We start from the raw sequence: 17626 nt of genomic DNA on the forward strand, positions 1-17626 counted from the left end.
AAACTCAGCAGAAGTTTTGGGAATAAGGTAAGGGTCATCCTGGAACACGTAATGTGAAGCAGTGGGATCCTGAAATGAAAAAACAAACACACTACACTACATAGTAACATAACATAGTAAATGACAGCAGATAAAGACCTGTACAGTCCATCCAGTCTGCCCAACAAGATAAACTCATTTCACTTGGTATGTGAGGAGTGTGGTAGCCGTGTTAGTCCACTCTTAAGGTTATCAATAGAAATCAAACAAAATAAAACATGGAAAAGAAAATAAGATGATACCTTTTTTATGTTTAAATCTTTTTTATTCAAAACAAAAGTGACAATTGCAAATACAAGTCACAGGTAAAATTGACAACTTAACATGTCTGCAATCCAACTCCAATAAACATATAATGTGGAAAAGCATGTTTCAAACTCCCCCACCTCCCTTCCCTCCCTATTCCCCCCCCCCCCCAGACATTTAGGCAGTGCATCAGAAAGGCGTGGCACATTTCAACACTATTTCACAGAGGCATTAACTATTAAGGAGACTGCTCCTGGCTGTAGTGTGTCCCAGAAATGACTCCACACCAACCGCAAACGTCTGCCCTCCGGAGACTCAAAATTCTTGATTCCCCGTCTCTCCAGTTTTAGTCTCTCAATCATTTGCACCCTCCAATGCGCCACAGCTGGGGTGGTCGACTCCCTCCAGTTCAGTAGCAACACTCTCTTTCCCTGCAGCACAGATCTCCTCAAGAAGTCTTTCAGACCCGATACTTGAAGATTTCCTAGTTTAAAGTCCTCAAATAAAAGCAGAGGCTGCAGGGGCACTGAGTTGTTCCAATATTTCCGGATAGCTGCTAGGATCTCTGTCCAGAAGCTTGCCACTAATGGGCAAGTCCAAAACATATGGCCCAAAGTAGCTGGGTTCCTGCCACACTTTGGACACGCCCCTGTAGATCCAAAACGCGCCTTGAATGCTCTGTTAGGCGCAATATATAGTCTTAGCGCAAACCTGTATTGCAGCTCCCAGTCTCGGGAAAAGGTGGCCTGTCTCAGGATGCTTCTGAGAAATTCTGTAAACAAACTCTCCGAGACCTCCACCGCTAAGTCCGCTGCCCACTTCGCCGCATAGCCCGCATAGTCCAGATCTTCTGTTGTGTCCAACAAATTTCGATGGAAAAGATGATACCTTTTTTATTGGACATAACTTAATACATTTCTTGATTAGCTTTCGAAGGTTGCCCTTCTTCGTCAGATCGGAAATAAGCAAATGTGCTAGCTGACAGTGTATATAAGTGAAAACATTCAAGCATTACTATGACAGTCTGACAGGGTGGGAGGATGGGGGTGGGTCGGAGGTATGCATGGGGACATCAAAGCATATCATTGATATTCTAACAGGATGGGTGTGGATAGGTGAGGGGTGGGGTGATCAACAGAGACATACAGCTTTATGGTTTATAATGGGCTAGGAACCCCAGATCCTTGTTAAGTCCTTTCTGTTGGGTGTTAAAATATTCAATCATTCTGACTTCAAAGGTCTTACGTTCTTGTATGGTTTTAAAGTTACCTTTCAGTATTCTCACTGTGAAATCACTGGTACAGTCTCCTGGTTCTGTGAAGTGCTGTCCCACCGGGGTGGGGGCCCTACTGGCTGTATTGTTCATGTGATGTCTATGTAAATTGAATCTTGTCTTAAGCATCTGGCCTGTTTCTCCAATATAGCATCCTTCGTTACATTTTTTACACTGAATGATATATACCACATTGGAAGATGAGCAAGTGAAAGATCCCTTTATGTTGAATATCTTTCCTTTGTGGATACCTGTGGGGTCCTGTGAAATATTTTGGCATAGTTTGCAACTGGATAAATTACAGGGAAGTGTGCCCTTCTGTTCCTTTTCAGTCTGTGATGGAAGTTTACTTCTGATTAGCTTGTGTTTTAAGTTGGGTGGCTGTCGGAAGGCCAGTACTGGTTGGGATGGGAATATCTCTTTCAGTAATTCATCCTTCTGGAGTATAGGTTGTAGATCTCTTATGATTTTCCTCAGTTTTTCCAGCTCTGGATTGTATGTCACTACAAGGGGGATTCTGTCTGTGGATTTTTACTCCTTGTACTGTAGCAGATTCTCCCTGGGTGTTTTGAGGGAGGAGGCAATATTCTTGGAGATTATTTTGGGGTTGTAGCCTTTCTGTTTGAAGGATGCAGTCAGGCTTTTAAGGTGTCTGTCTCTGTCCCCTGGGTCAGAGCAGATACGGTGGTATCTTGTGGCTTGGCTGTAAATGATGGATCTTTTTGTATGTGAAGGATGGAAGCTGGAGTTGTGGAGGTAGCTGCATCTGTCTGTGGGTTTCTTGTATATAGATGTTTGTATACAGCCATCACTGATTGAGACCGTGGTGTCCAAAAAATTGACTTTTTCTGGGGAGTAGTCAATTTTGAATCTGATTGTAGGATGGTATGTATTGAAGGCAGAATAAAATTGTTTCAGAGTTTCTTCACCCTCCGTCCAAATCATAAAAATGTCATCGATGTACCGGTAGTATTTTAGAGGTTTGGTCTGGTGTGTATTCAGAAATGTCTCTTCCAGCTCAGCCATAAAAAGGTTGGCATATTGGGGTGCTGTCCTGGTGCCCATCACAGTGCCCATTATTTGTAGATAAATATCATTGTTAAAGTGGAAGTAGTTGTGAGTTAAAATGAATTTGATTAATTTTGTAATAGTTTCTGGTGAGTATTGATGGTCCAGTGTGAATTTTTTTAGGAGTCTTCCACATGCAGCTATGCCATCCGCATGTGGAATGTTGCTGTATAGTGATTCTACATCCATCGTGACCAGAAGGGTGCTAGGTGGTAGTTGCTTGATATTTTTCAATTTATTCAGAAAGTCTGTGGTGTCTTGTATGAAGCTGTTAGTTTTGTGTACGAGAGGTTTCAGAATTCCCTCTATGAATCCAGATATTTCTTCCGTGAGTGTGCCAATACCTGATATGATTGGTCTGCCAGGGTTTCCCGGTTTGTGGATCTTGGGTAGCATGTAGAATGTGCCCACAGCAGGCTGGTTTGGTATGAGTTTCTTCAGGTGAGGTTGCGCTTGTGTAGGAAATGTTTTGATAAGGTCTTTCAGCTGTTTTGTGTAATCCTGTGTGGGGTCCTCAGTTAGTTTCCTGTAGTATTTATTGTCTGAGAGCTGTCTGTGCCCCTCTTCAATGTATCACATGGTATGTGATAAAGCATTGTTTCTCACAGACAGCAGCATTGATTACTCCACAGAATTTCTAGTGCAGTACAGTACTGAGGGAACGAGGACTGTGGTAAAGGCCAGCTGGCCGCCACATCCCCCAAGCCTCGGTGGGCCTTCCCTAGGCCTACCTTAACACGCTCTGCTGGTCTAGTGGCCTCTTTGGGGGCAGGAAAGAGCCCTACTCTTTCCTACCCTCTGTCATGGCTCTTGCCGTACCACCACTTCTTCAAAATGGCTGCCTAGATTTCAAGAGGTAATCTCGTGAGACTGCCACAGGAAGTCTCACTTGCCATTTTGAAGAAGCGGTGGTATTGGCAAAAGTGGTGGCAGCAGGCAGGAAAGAGTAGGGGACTCTTTCCTGCCCTAAGAGGTACTCCTGATGTGCGCCCCTGCAGCTCCTCCCTCACTGGATGGGTGAGTGTGGTGGTAGGGGACTGGGATACTAATCAGTATCTGTGGAGGGATGAGGGAGAGAAGACTGGAAAAAATAAATACGGATGGTATTTGTACAGGGAGGGGAGACAGAGCTGGAAAAAATAAATATGGATGGTATTTCACATGTGATAAAGACAGGCTTCTTTTTTCTTCTCAAGTTAAGATCTCTGCTGAATTTTTGCACTCTTATGTTTGCTTTTGTCCACTCACGATATGATTATTATAATGTTACCTATGTTGGGATCACTAAACCAAATCTAAAAAAAAAAAAAAAGACTTCAAACTTTACAGAATACAGCAGCATTTCTTATCTGTAAGACAGATCATTTTGACCATGTCTCTCCTCTTCTATATCACTTACATTGCCTTCCTATCGAAAACTGTATCAAATTTAAGATTCTTACTATAACTCAAAGTGCTGCATACTGTTATTATTCCATACACCTCTACACGTACTCTGCATTCTCTTATTGATAGCAGATTGGTTAATCCTAGTCCTGCAAGAGCATGATGGGAATCTACAAGGGCATGAGATTTTTTTTTTTTTGCACCTGCATTGTGGAATTCTCTTCCGCAGTACCTCCAGTTACACACCCCTCTTTTTGCAAAGCTTTAAAACCGTACTTTTTTGAAATTGCCTTTGGAGCCATAAGATAGTTTGCTCCTGCAGTAGGAGATGGTTTTATTTTTACTATGGATTGGCTGAAGTAATTTTATGCTTTGTATGAGTGGTATGATTTGCTCAGACCACTGTAGTACAGATAAGTTCTGCATATGTGCTCTCTCATCTCATAAATGGCGTTCCTTTCTATGACTTGCACAATTTTGTTGTGTGTGTAAAGCGCCTCGATTTGCTTGCAAGGCAGGAAGTATATTAAATTTAATAAACAATAAATGATATTTGTACAGGGGGGGCTGTAAAATGGATGAAGTATGGGTGCAGGGAGAGGGGGGCGGTGGGTGGAAAAAATATTGTTTAAAGAATCTTGAAGAATTTCAAATTTTTTGGTGCAGAATTCTGGCAGGAGTGAATAAATCAAGCATACAACTGGGTGACAATGTCCGACGGCACCAGAACAAATAGCTCTGAGAATGCAGGACTTTCCTTCTGTGTGCATATGGACCTTTTCTGCGGCCAGCAGTTAGTTCCATAGCTCAAGAAGAAATGCAACTTGGGAGAAGTGGAAAGTATGCTTGAACAATTCTGCTTTCAATAGGAAAGATAAGCAATGCTTTTTCCCCCTACAAGCAAAGATGAGTCAGGTACACAAGTGGGTGACTCTCTAAACTTAGAACTGCTCAGTTTATTTACAACTACTTTATTGTGCAAGAACAGTTTGGTCAACGAAAAATGTAAGCGTTGCCAACATTACAAAGATAGATTGGTCAACGCAGCTGAACGAAATACAGTTTGTCAACTGGTTTAAGTAGTAGAGTGATATGAAAGTATGAAGCAAGGAACAAGTTGCTGCTTCGCACAGGAAATCCACGGTAGCTGCCATGGCTCTAAGGATTAACTATACTGGTTGGAGGAGAGATTCATCTTAAAACAAAAAACTTGCTGCACAAGGATTCCTACAGAATTTGACGTTGAACTTTCTATGTTAGCACTTGAGATCTTTTTCTGTTTTGATGATGTCTTTTGCCAACAGATAAAAGACATCACCATGGGCGCCACAATGTACCTTCGGTTGCTAACCTATATGTGGCACACTGAGCAGAAATATATCTGCACTCCCTTACAAAAACAATATCCTTTTATGAAAATGCAATATCATGAAAATATCATTGATATGTCAATATACAGAACAAAATTTGACGGAGTCCTACCAATGTTGAGGATTCTAAAACACTGGCAATTCTATGAAGAGAAACTCATCATAGCTTAAAGAAGAGAACAAAATTAGATATACTGGTACCATGAGCTGTAACTAGACCTTTAACTAGATACAGAAGAGTACCCCTTGGTCACTGCTCAGTACAGTGTTAACATAGCCAGAAGGATGCTTGGGTGCATAAGGAAAGGGATGATGACCAGCAGGAACAAAGAGGTGATAGTGTCCTTGTATAAGTCTGTGGTGAGGCTCCATTTAGAGTACTATGTGCAATTCTGGAGAACACACCTACGGATGGATATAAACAGGATGGAGTCAGGCACAGGGCGGCTACAAAACTGGTAAGTGGTTTTGAACATAAAACATATAGGAACAGGCTTATGAACCTCAACATGTATACGCTGGAAGAGAGGAGGGACAGAGGAGATATGATAAGAGACATTTAAATATCTCAGGGGCATTAATGTACAAGAAGTGAGCCTTTATCAAATGAAGGGAAAAAAAACCTCTGGAATGAGGGGGCATATGATTAAGAGGAAATAGGCTTAGGAGGAATCTAAGAAAGTATTTGTTCACGGAAAGGGTGGTGGAAGCGTGGAATGACCTCCTGGTGGAGGTCGTGGAGATGAGAACTGTGTCAGAATTTAAGAAAGCGTGGGACAGGCACGTAGGATCCCATAGGAAAAGTAAGAGTTAGTGGTTACGGAGGATGGGCAAACTGGGTGGTTCGGCCTTTATCTACCGTTATCTATATAAATAATTCTCACCTCCAACGTTCTGAAGCTTACTTTGTGGCAGGGAAACACTGAAGCCCTGTACTGTTGGTAGGCTAGGCTGTCAGCACCGCTCACTGTCACTCATAGACCCGCCCTCAGCCACGCCCCATCCAGACATAATTCACAACCCCAACGTTCTAATGAAGCTGGAAACTGCAAAGTCTCCAACTTCCGTCATGGTGTAGATCGCTGTTCCCCCATGAGTGTGTGCCCCGCCTTCGCGTCATAACGTTATGATGTCGAGGGCGGAGCACTAACACTTACCGAATGGGCTGCAGTGTAGCTCTGCCCTCACGTCAAAACGCGATGATGTCGAGGGCGGGGAACGCACAAGGCACGAGTCGCAAAGGTCGGATGAATCCAAAACCACAGAAAACCGCGAGCCAGACAGGGAGAGGAGTAGGGGGAAGGCACAAGGCACGGGCTACAGTGTAGCTCCGCCCTCGCGTCAAAATGCGATGACGTCGAGGGTGGGGCGGGGAAGGGAAGGCACGAGTCGAATGGGCTGCAGTGTAGCTCCGCCCTCGCATCAAAACGCGATGACGTTGAGGGCAGGGCGGGGAACGCACAAGGCACGAGTCGCAACCAAGGTCAGATGAATGCAAAACCACAGAAAACCATGAGCCAGACAGGGGGAGGAGTAGCGGGAAGGCACAAGGCACGAGTCGCATGGGCTGCAGTTTAGCTCTGCCCTCGTGTCAAAAGACGATGACGTCAAGGGCGTGGCGGTGAAGGCACAAGGCACGAGTCGCAAAGAAGGTTGGATGAATGCAACACCACAGAAAACCGCGAGCCACGCAGGGGGAGGAAACTTTCCCTACTCCTCCCCCTGCCTAGGAATCAGCTGTCAGTGCCCCCCTCCTCGGCGCATCACCAAAGCCCCCGCACGTGAACTCGGAGCTTCACAACGTTGCAGGTCAGATTTACATAATATACATGGGTGTCAAGAAAGTATAGGAGATGATACGTGTCTTCTTCCTCCCCCCGCCCCCTTCTTTTTAAAACAACAGAAAAAAAAACTTGCTATAAAGGAGGACAGGCTGAGTTGCAATGGCAGAACCCAGAGCGAAAGCACACGAGTTACCCAGCTCCACCACACTCCCTCCCTCCCTCCCACCCAAAAAAAAAAAAACCCAAAACATCTAATATGTAAAATCAGCATCTATCTCACTCACACACACACACAAACACACACTGTGCCATGCACAGACAGCATCTCTCTCACTCACACACACACCTATGTACCTCAATCACCCACACACACCCTCTGACCCCTCAACCCCTCCACAAACAACAGAAACACATACAATTATGTGGAACAACGGTACCCTCCCCCCAGACAAACCCCAACACCAAAATGGCAGCACTGATTGCTCATGCAACTCACACACTCCCCAACAAAACAATAACAAAGCCATGCTCAAAATCCACCTTCTGCTACAGAGGGGAGGAGGGGGTCCTCAGACCTGAGAGGGGGGAGGGGATCCTGAGACCAGAGGAGGGGGTGCAGAGACCACAGAGGGAGGAGGAGGTATCTCTATCACACACACACACACACACTCTCTCTCTCACAGTCACTGTCTTTCTGTCTCTCACTCTCATATAGTCACACTATCCTGTATCACATTCACTCTCTATGTGTCTCACAGTCACTCTCACACACTCGGTGTCACACACACTCTGTCTCATACACTCGCTCTCACAGAGAGTCTGTGTATCGCACACAGTCTCTCACTCTGTGTCACACACATTCTCTCTCTCTCACACAGTGTATCTGTGTGAAACACACTCTCTCTCACACTCGCACCCAGACACACTCGCACCCAGACTCACTCTCTCTCTCTCACACACACACACTTGCACATTAACTCTCTCTCTCACACACTCGCACATTAACTCTCTCTCACACACTCGCACATTAACTCTCACACACCCTCTCTCAAACATACACAATCCTAGGAAAACCTTGCAAGCGCACGTTTCATTTCTCTCCGAAATGGGCCTTTTTTTTACTAGTATATAGAGAAAAGGAACACCAACATACTATTTAGTATATTTCTACCCCACATTTTCCCAAGAAAGCTCAGGTTCAATGCGGCTTACATAACAAATTAACAAGAAGTATTACAAGACAATTAATATTAGGAAAGTGGACCACAATCTCACAAAGTCCAACCACTCAAACTTAAACCAAGTTCCCTGGTTAAATAGAAAGTCCTGCTCACTCCCAACCAGATCCCAACCAAACTGAGGGAATTCTGCACAAGAAGGATCTGTGTAGAATTCCCCCAGACCCAGAGTTTACCTGTTTCTTATCATGTCACTAAAAAGGTACACCATAGTAAAGAGAGATCATGCTAAGCACAACTCTAAACTGCGAGAGAGAGTCTGTATTCAACACACAAATAAACTCCCAAAACATTTCAGAATTGCCAAACAAAATGTTAACTACATACAAAAAAAATAAAATAAAATAAAAAAAAAGGTACTCACTCTATTCAATGTAGACGCCAGTGCCTGAAGAACTGCAAGCTTGTTCCTGTATTTAAGGAAATATGGGTCATTTTTTCAGTATTTCCATTACTAGGAGCACTGGACAGAACTTAAGATACCACACAAGCAAGAATCATACTCCCCTCAGCTCATTATTCTTATACCTTTTTCCTCTCCCACGCTGCATTTTCCTTTTTAAAAAAAACCCTGTGGCCTTTCGATACAATTTGGCGCATGCCAAATGCGCCATTTTATAGCTATGGTATTAGTTTTTAGCGTGCGCTAATTTTGTTAGTGTCTGTTAAGCTTTAGTAAAAGGGTCCCCTTGTGAAGTGGCTCCCCCTTCCCAATGTAACACATTTGCTTACATGTCTCATCAAAGAAAGGTACAAGAACAAAATACAACACAACAAAATGCTAGACCATCTCCTCAACAATTATTCCGAGATCTCTCCAATCCTACCAGTTTTAGAATTATTTTTGTTGAATTTTGTACTGTAATAACAAACAGTGCATCTTCATCATATATGAAACCAGATACAAAAGAAGTCTGCATCCACTACCCTATGCTCCAAATATAAACTATCCCCCCCTCTCCCTTCAGTGTAGGTAAAATGCCATTCCTTCCAGTTCCATGGACTGAACATTATGGAGAGAGGTCCCTTTAGGCTTGATAATGTCTACAACTTTGAAATTATTATTATTATTTGTTACATTTGTATCCCACATTTTCCCCACATATTTGCAGGCTCAATCATTGTCTGGCGCTCAGTAGGAGCAGGAGCAGGGGCTTTACATAGTGTATTCTGTAATCATTTAATAAAAGGTCTCCATAATGTATGTCAAAGATGTTAATTTGGTCATTAGAAAAAGACCACACCCTTTGAAAGGAATATTTTCAGGGCACAACTAAGGCTGTTCTGGCTGCTACTAGGCAGAATCATTTCCATTGTTTACAGGTTGATCTAAAATAGCTAACAAATAATCCCAGGGGTTTTTTTTTTTTTTGGGGGTGGGGGGGGGGGGTTAAGGAATATTTTTCTAAATTAGCTCTTTAATGAACTGTACTACCCAATCCCAATATGCCTGAGCTCTGGCATAGTCCCACAGTTTGTCCAGCACTTATTTGTACAAGGATATGATGTATATTGACTGGAGTATACCATCTGTATAATAGGTTTATATTAAGTCTCTATTAAGGTTGTAGAAATTAAAGTTTTATTTATTCCCACAGAGAGGGAGATAAGGAAAAACATGACAAGGTCAATGAAAACAGAGTACAGGATTTGGTTTAGCCATCGGGGGGGGGGGGGGGGGGGGGGGGGGGCAATACATTATAAAGTTTCAATGTACCACCCTCTCCCTCCCAAATTCCAGTAAGAATTCAAAGGGTGGCATATTCTGCAACAGAACCTTTTTAACTTGTGTTTATATATAATGGTAATAAATTTAGGTTTACTTATCTGTAACGGAGGTTCTCTTGAGGACAACAGGTAAGTCAGCCATATACTGGTGGCATCCAATGGTGCCATGGACAGGATAGCTTTCCTAGAGCTCAGAAAGGTCTGGAAAAGGCTTTGATCACCTGCTGGCTCCCCCATTTCCACTCCAGTGCATGCTCCAACCACAGAAAGGTTCATCCAAGAGAGGAAGGTGGGTGACTGACTTATCCTACTGTCCACAGACAATCCTTATTATGAAGAAGAGTCTGCAAGCTCACAATTTACAGCCCATGTAGAGAGTAATGTGGTAGGATGAAGCTACAAGATTTAGAGTTAGATCAGGGAAATTAGGGAGCTCTCGGTGCTGAGCATCAAAAGGGCATAAGCTACAGTGAAGGAGAAAAAGATGGGAACAGGAGCCACACAACCAACAAGGTCTTGTCAAGTGTGGACAAGGAATGAACAACAAAGGGAAATATTCAAAAAATAAGCCAAGTCAGGCTTAGTGAATCACCACATATGTAAAGGGGCCAGGCCAGTGTGTTAGGAAAGGGCAGTAAATGGAGACACCAAATAGGAAACTCCTACCCACACACCCCCCCAGAGCATCCACAACCCCTGGAAATCCCCCTCCCCCTCCAAGCATCCACCCACCTCCTCTGTAGGCCTCCTAAGGCCTATTGTTAGGATTCCCTGATGTCTAGTGCTGTGCTTCTCAACCCTCTCCTAGAGGCACATCTAGCCAGTCACATTTACAAGATTACCCCGATGAATACATATGAAAGACGTCCATGCAAATTTCTCTCATGTATTCATTTGTGGTAATCCTGAAAACACAACCAGCTAAGTGTTTAGAAGCACTGGTGAGCAGGAACAATTTACCATCATTCCTGTGTTGGCCCTGAGTTCAAAATGGTGGCTGCAAATAATGACAGTGCGAGACTACCACTATACCAGCATACTGTTTTGCCATGGGTTTATATTTTACATTCTGTGGCTTTAGAAAATAAATATTGTCAGGTCCTAAAGGCCCCATCACTAGACAAAAGCTCATGCCTTCTGACCCTTCAATGTCAAAAGGGTGACAACACATGACTTCAGGACAAGTTCTGTAAGGGGAAAAGGTCTCTAAACCTAAGAACTATCAAGATTGCAGGAGCCAAGAGAAAAATGTTTGTCCTTACAATATATTCATGTTTTTTTCACATTTTGATTTTCTTTAAAAAAAAAGAAATTCAAAAAGTAAATTAAGAAAAAAACTAAAACGGGTTGTGCATATTTTGTATTTATGTATACATTATTTATTACATTTATATCCTACATTTTCCCACAAACAGCAGGCTCAATGTGGCTTACAGAATAACGGAAAGCAATTGTAATTCCTATGTGGACAGATAAATAATAGAGGATGGGTGAGGTGGGGTACATGAAAATAGGGGAGGCAAGGTAGGTAAAGGACAAAAGATATGATCCATATGGGGGGGAAACCAAAGGAGGAATTGAAAATGTTCCAGTCTTTGTCGTTCATCAGGATATGGTGGGTAATAGATGATTTGTATTAAGAAGGATCGGGGGGGGGGGGGGTATGCTTTTTTAAACAGATGGGTTTTCAGTGATTTCTGGAAGGTTAGATGATTTTTCTAAATTCTTAGGTCAGTGATGGCGAACCTATGACACGCGTGTCAGTACTGACACGCGTAGCCATTTTCGGTGACACGCGGAGAAGCAGCGGAGTTCCTTGAGCGCGACCTCCCTCCCCCGGTGAAATCACCCCCCCCCCCCCCCGGTGCATGTTTACCCGCTGGAGGGGGGTGCCGTGTGCGCTCCTATTGGCTCCCTCCCTGCTGCTCCCTCTGCCCCGGCTCCTGCACGGCCGTTAGGGGATCTTTGATCTCACTTCCGGCCGGCGGAGCAGAGAGCAGCGGAATGCCGTGGGGGACGCATCTCTGAGGGCCCTGTGATCACCATTACCCGCAACCATCATCCAATCTACTGTTCTGGGGTGTCGTGGATTTGTAATTGACCATCATTACTGAGATAGGTGAGGGGGAGGCTGGGAGAGGCGAGGGCATGTGCTATGGGTGCCGTTTCCGGCCATTAGAAATAGCGGCAGCCGTCTTAATTTACATAAGGTGGTCAGTTAGGCTAGTTAACCCCTAATTGCCTGCAGGGCTAACAAGCTATCTATAATTCTATCTTCTGTCACTGCCCCCCTGATGGAGAACCCAAAAAATAAAAAACCAAGGTTAAGTAAAGGAAGTGGTAGTAGCAGTAGCCGACCCTTTCAAGAGACATGGACCGAGATGTATGGCATTATAGAAAAAAATGGCAGATCATTTTGCGTTCTATGTACTGAAACGATAGTAAGCAGAACGTGGAATATAAATAGACATTTTGAAACTAATCATTCCCAGGTCTTGAAAAAAAGTGAGGATGAAAGGAAGGAATACATTTCCAGGCAGCTACACTTTTATAAGAGCCAATCTAATTCCATCCTTAAATTTGTAAAAGGTTCTACAAATTTAACATCTGCAAGTTTGAGCATTGCTCACTCCATAGCTCAGCATGGAAAAGCACTCAGTGAGGGAGAATTTATTAAAGAAACTCTCCTAAGATGTGCACCAGTTCTATTTCACGATATGCAGAATAAAGATGCAATTATTAAGAGAATATCTGAGTTACCAGGAAATTTGGAGTGCCTGGATCCGATTACCAGACACTTTTAGCACCCTGAAAAATATAGCAATGGCTTTACTCACAATTTTTCCCTCTACATACTTTTGTGAAACCTTATTCTCAACGTTAAATAATATCAAAACCAACAAAAGAAACAGATTGACAGATGAAGTTAGTAGCGCTTGCTTGGGCTTGAAGTGTACAAAATACCAACCTTCAATTGAAGATTTAGCCAATGAAATTCAGCAACAAAAAAGTCACTAATAGGCAGGTTAGTTAAAGAATTCCCCCTCCCCCTCACTTATCTTAGTTCACGGCACCCCACACAAGTTAAATAATATCAAGACCAACAAAAGAAACCGACTGACAGATGAACAAAGAAGTCACTAAGCAGGTAAGTTAAATAATTAGGTTTTGGTTTATTAAATACAGTTATATATTACAATTATACATTTTTGTTATTTAAACTATAAATATCGCGAAATTATGGTTTTTTTCTCGAAGTGACACACCACCCGAGTTATGCTCGGTTTTTTGGCGAATTTTGACACACCAAGCTCAAAAGGTTGCCCATCACTGTCTTAGGTCTTTAGGAAGTGCATTCCATTGTTGTGCAGTGGTGTGCTGGTAACTGTTTACAACGGACTCTCTCTCCAAACAAACCAAAAACAAATCATTCCATTGGTACAAATATGTGCAGGCAACCAATTTGCAAATAATATTAAAATGTACAATATTCTTTACTATAAATTATTTACTATAAATTCCAAATGGCCAATTGATTTTCACAGAATGCTTTGGTTGATTTTTCCCGCTCTCTTGTATCTGTAGCCAGCCTGTTTGTTATTCATCCTAATCTGCTAAATCTCACATATGATTTACTGTTAGACTATTTCACATCCTATATACCAATATACCCATTACTGGGGAAACTGGAACAAGCTGGACTGTTACAGATTCCTACTACATGCCAGAAGAATCTCACACAAAGCAATCCTTACCAATTACAGAATAAAGGACCAAAATTAGAAAAGGAAACATTAAGAAATCACATTCTCTGTAAGCAGTACAGCACAGGATAAATAAAAATAAAAGGGGATTATCTATTGTAGGGAAAAAAATACAAGATCACTTTCTACCCCACAAAAATTTATATTCTGCCTACAACTAAGCAGAGTACAATAAAACATACACAATAAAAATCACACAAATAGATTTCAGCTTACAATAAACAAAGCTAACATATCTTGCACAAACAAATGTGTCTTCAGTATTCTGCAAAACGATGCCATATTGATATACAGTCTTAAAAACCCCAGGTAAAGCCTTCCAAATCTGTGGACCACCAAATGAGAAAACTGTATTCCAGGTACTGGCATATTTCACAGAAATATGAGAAATATAAGAAAGATATGTCAAATTGAAACCATTGAGACTAGAGACCTAAGACAGCATTGCTAGAAGATTTGGTTCTAACAAAATTAAGATTGGCTTTGGGATTTTCTGCAGCTGTTGATGTATAATCATGATATTTTGACCCTTTATTGAATTTTTCAACCTTATATCGGATGAGTTAAATGTTGATGATTGTTTTAGCACTTAATTTAAAATCTGTCACTTTTGAATAACCCCCTCCTCCGTTGTTTACTACAGATCTTTTCTCCAAATTTGAGGCTCTTGGAGTTGGTTTATTCTGTAGGTTTTTCGGAGGAAGGTGGAGCCAATGATGATAGCCATTTCAGTTGGTGGTACCCTAGGCTTATGAGGCTACGTTATTATAAATATATAAATAGGCAACTTTGGATATAAGAGCTTAACCAATCAATTTAATAATCTGGGCAATTAAACATTGTTTAGTTTATATTTCACAGAATGCAAATTCGCTAGTTGCCAACAGCATCGCATCAGGGGCAGAGTACTCTGCCCACCGCCCCCCCCCCCCCGCCATGCTGTTGTAGCACCGCCCACCATACTGTTGCCACTGCCACCAGTGCCCCCAACCCTACCATGCTGCTTCCCTCCCACTGTGTTGCCGTCCCCCACCCCTGCCGTGATGCCTCTCTCCCACTGTGCTGCCGCTGTCCCCCACCCCCACCTTGAAGGGCCCTGATGATGTAGTGGCTGTGGCTTCTTCGGGGGCAGGAAATAAATCCACTCTTCCCTACCCACCCACTGCTTGTACTCTGCCTGGCGCAGCGTCTTGTTTACAAAATGGCTGCTGAGACTACTGTGGAAGTATTGGCAGCCATTTTGTAAACACAGCTGTGCAACCAGGGAGAATAGTGGCAGTGGCCACTAGACCACCAGGGTCCCATGGGGGCTGTAGTGTGTGGCAGCAGGCAACCGGGCAGAGCCTCTGGGCCCTTAGGCACTGCCCGGTTGCCCGAATGGACAGTCCACCCTTGCATCGTATACTCCGACCTCAAGGCCCTTGAAAGCCGATAAATTACAATATCCTCTTTAAGGTATCAGGATACCCATAAAATTTTTTTACAAACTTGAGCCGCGGCCACTTAGAGGGTCTATCCCCAGCACAGCTCAGGTCTGCCTGCACCTGCCACTAGTGCTCTACATTAGCACCCTCCTCCCACTGACTGTGTACCAACTGCCTCTGGGTGAGTCTCCCGCTCTCAAGGTGTTCCCCAATGATTTCTAAGTTACCACACTCCTAGTGGCCCCACAGTTCCCAGAAAGCACCCACAGACCCAACATACAAACCACCAGGATTCTTAGTCAGTCCAGATAAGTAGAGGCAATAAACTAAAACTGTTTATTGTCATGAAAAACATTAAACAGTGAACAATAAAAACAGATAAAAAAAAAACAGCACATAATTACAGGTAACTGAATATGGATCAATTATAACACTATCTAAACATATCTAAATAGTACCTGGGGAAATCAGGACATATAGTTGATCACAAGGTATCAAATATAACTGTTCACAGAATCTCAGCAAGGTCTCTCTCTTTTCTCCATGGCTAAGACTGGAGAAAAAGCCAGTGCATCCTATCTGAATTTTGAACTCCTGGGCCAATCAGAAACCAGAATAACAAGTTTTAAAAATAGCTGGCCACATCACTGCAGGTTACCTCTTATCTGTGTTAACTACAGAGGGAACAGTCAACTCAGTAACAGTTTTAAACATAAACACGCACCAAGTGCTGGCCAAACTAGAGAAATACTTTTCAAGAAATACGGTTTTACAGACATAAAAACCCACCGTTTTGTCACAGTCATAAACAACACAGTTTATAACTAATTGTTCAACCACCCTTAGGATTCACTTTTGGGTTCAAAAAAGAAAACCATGTTCATGTAAAGACTGGATAAACGAATTAAAACAAAAAGTTTAAAGCAAATTACCTTAATACGTAATACTTGGTAGCAATAATGAAACAGTTATAGAATAGTCACATAGCAAGCAGCCTGAGCCAACAGATTTATTTTCCACTGAACATAATTAACTTTGTATGAACTTGGCGGCTAATAGTGTGCTGAACTGGACAATGTTGCCACATTAATGGGTTTTTTTTTTAGGTTGTTGTTTTGTTAAATGCTCCAAGGTCGCAACCTAATAATTAATGTCTTTTTTTGTTTGTTCTTTTAATTGTACTTATAAATAGTAAGTCTGATTATTAAGCACCAGACTCTCACAACATGATGTCTGTTTTGGTGAAAACATCTCTGCACAAATACAGGAATCCCTACAACGAGCCCCTCCAAAAGACACAATGATTTACAATTTAGAACTAATTACTACTCTAACCAATGAAACCAATACTTCCTCTGTGTACATCCTTATGCTACACAAGCCGGCATGTTTGAAAATATAAGTGAAATCAAATAAAAATGCTACCAAAAATAAAGAACGATAATGGGGATAGATCAGCTCATTGGTTTGCTTGTTTTGTTTTGGATGACGATGACGGCTGAGTAGAAGAGAGGGAAAAGGAGATCAAGTTCATGGACTTCAGCTGTCATGCTGTCTCCTATTCTCAATTTAATTTCCTTGGTCAGCTCTCTCCTACTCGCTCCCTTCACCACTGCCCTTCTTCAATTTTCTGGGCTGCTGGCCGCATCAGTGAGTAAGCACACTACCTTCGGCGGCCCCGGAAGCCCTCCCTGTTACAGCATCCCGCCGACAGGAAATTGTAGCAGAGGGAGAGATTCCAGGGCTGCCGAAGGCAGTGTGCTTACCTCACTAATGCTGCTGGCGGCCCAAAAAATTGAAGGACAGTGGTACAGGGAGCAGGAAGCAGACAGTATTGTCCAAAACAGGTACTTGACTTGCCACCAGAGTTGGGGGGGCCTGAGGCTCGAATAGGGGGGCTGAGCCCCCAAAGCCCCTCTGTAGCTACACCAGAGTGGAGACTGCATGGGCAGGAATGCTCCTGCTCCAGCTGACTTGACCTGGCTCAACAACTGGCTCGCAAAATTTCCAAAAAACTAACAAGACAAAATTAACACCTGACCAGAATAAAACCATAATTCAGATAGGAGGCAAGAACAAAATATATATAATACTAAAAAACAATATAAGGGCATATAGTCGCCACAAGTGACTTACTCAAGATCCCAAGAACATCAGTGGGAGAAACAAGATTTGAACCATAGTTTCCCCAGTTCTTAGCCTGCTGATCTAATCACTAGGCCAGAGGTGGGCAACTTTTGTCCTCAAGGGCCATAACCCAGTCTGGTTTTCAGGATTTCCCCCAATGAATATGCATTGTATGCAAA

The 17626-nt window shown here is 42.8% G+C and overlaps 1 protein-coding gene across 2 annotated transcripts in view; it reads right to left on the reverse strand.

The window, feature by feature from the left end:
- The window catches only part of PTCD3 (pentatricopeptide repeat domain 3), a 221769-nt gene that overhangs the window by 137879 nt on the left and 66264 nt on the right, over positions 1–17626 (reverse strand). For both annotated transcript variants that reach the window (XM_030191059.1, XM_030191062.1), the window contains exons 4-5: positions 8769–8814; positions 1–69 (exon numbers count right to left, since the gene is read on the reverse strand). In XM_030191059.1, the coding sequence (XP_030046919.1) occupies positions 1–69; positions 8769–8814 (115 nt within the window). The remainder of the gene's footprint in view (positions 70–8768; positions 8815–17626) is intronic.

The sequence above is a fragment of the Microcaecilia unicolor genome, chromosome 2, assembly GCF_901765095.1.
Source record: "Microcaecilia unicolor chromosome 2, aMicUni1.1, whole genome shotgun sequence".
In the NCBI taxonomy this organism is placed as follows: domain Eukaryota; kingdom Metazoa; phylum Chordata; class Amphibia; order Gymnophiona; family Siphonopidae; genus Microcaecilia; species Microcaecilia unicolor.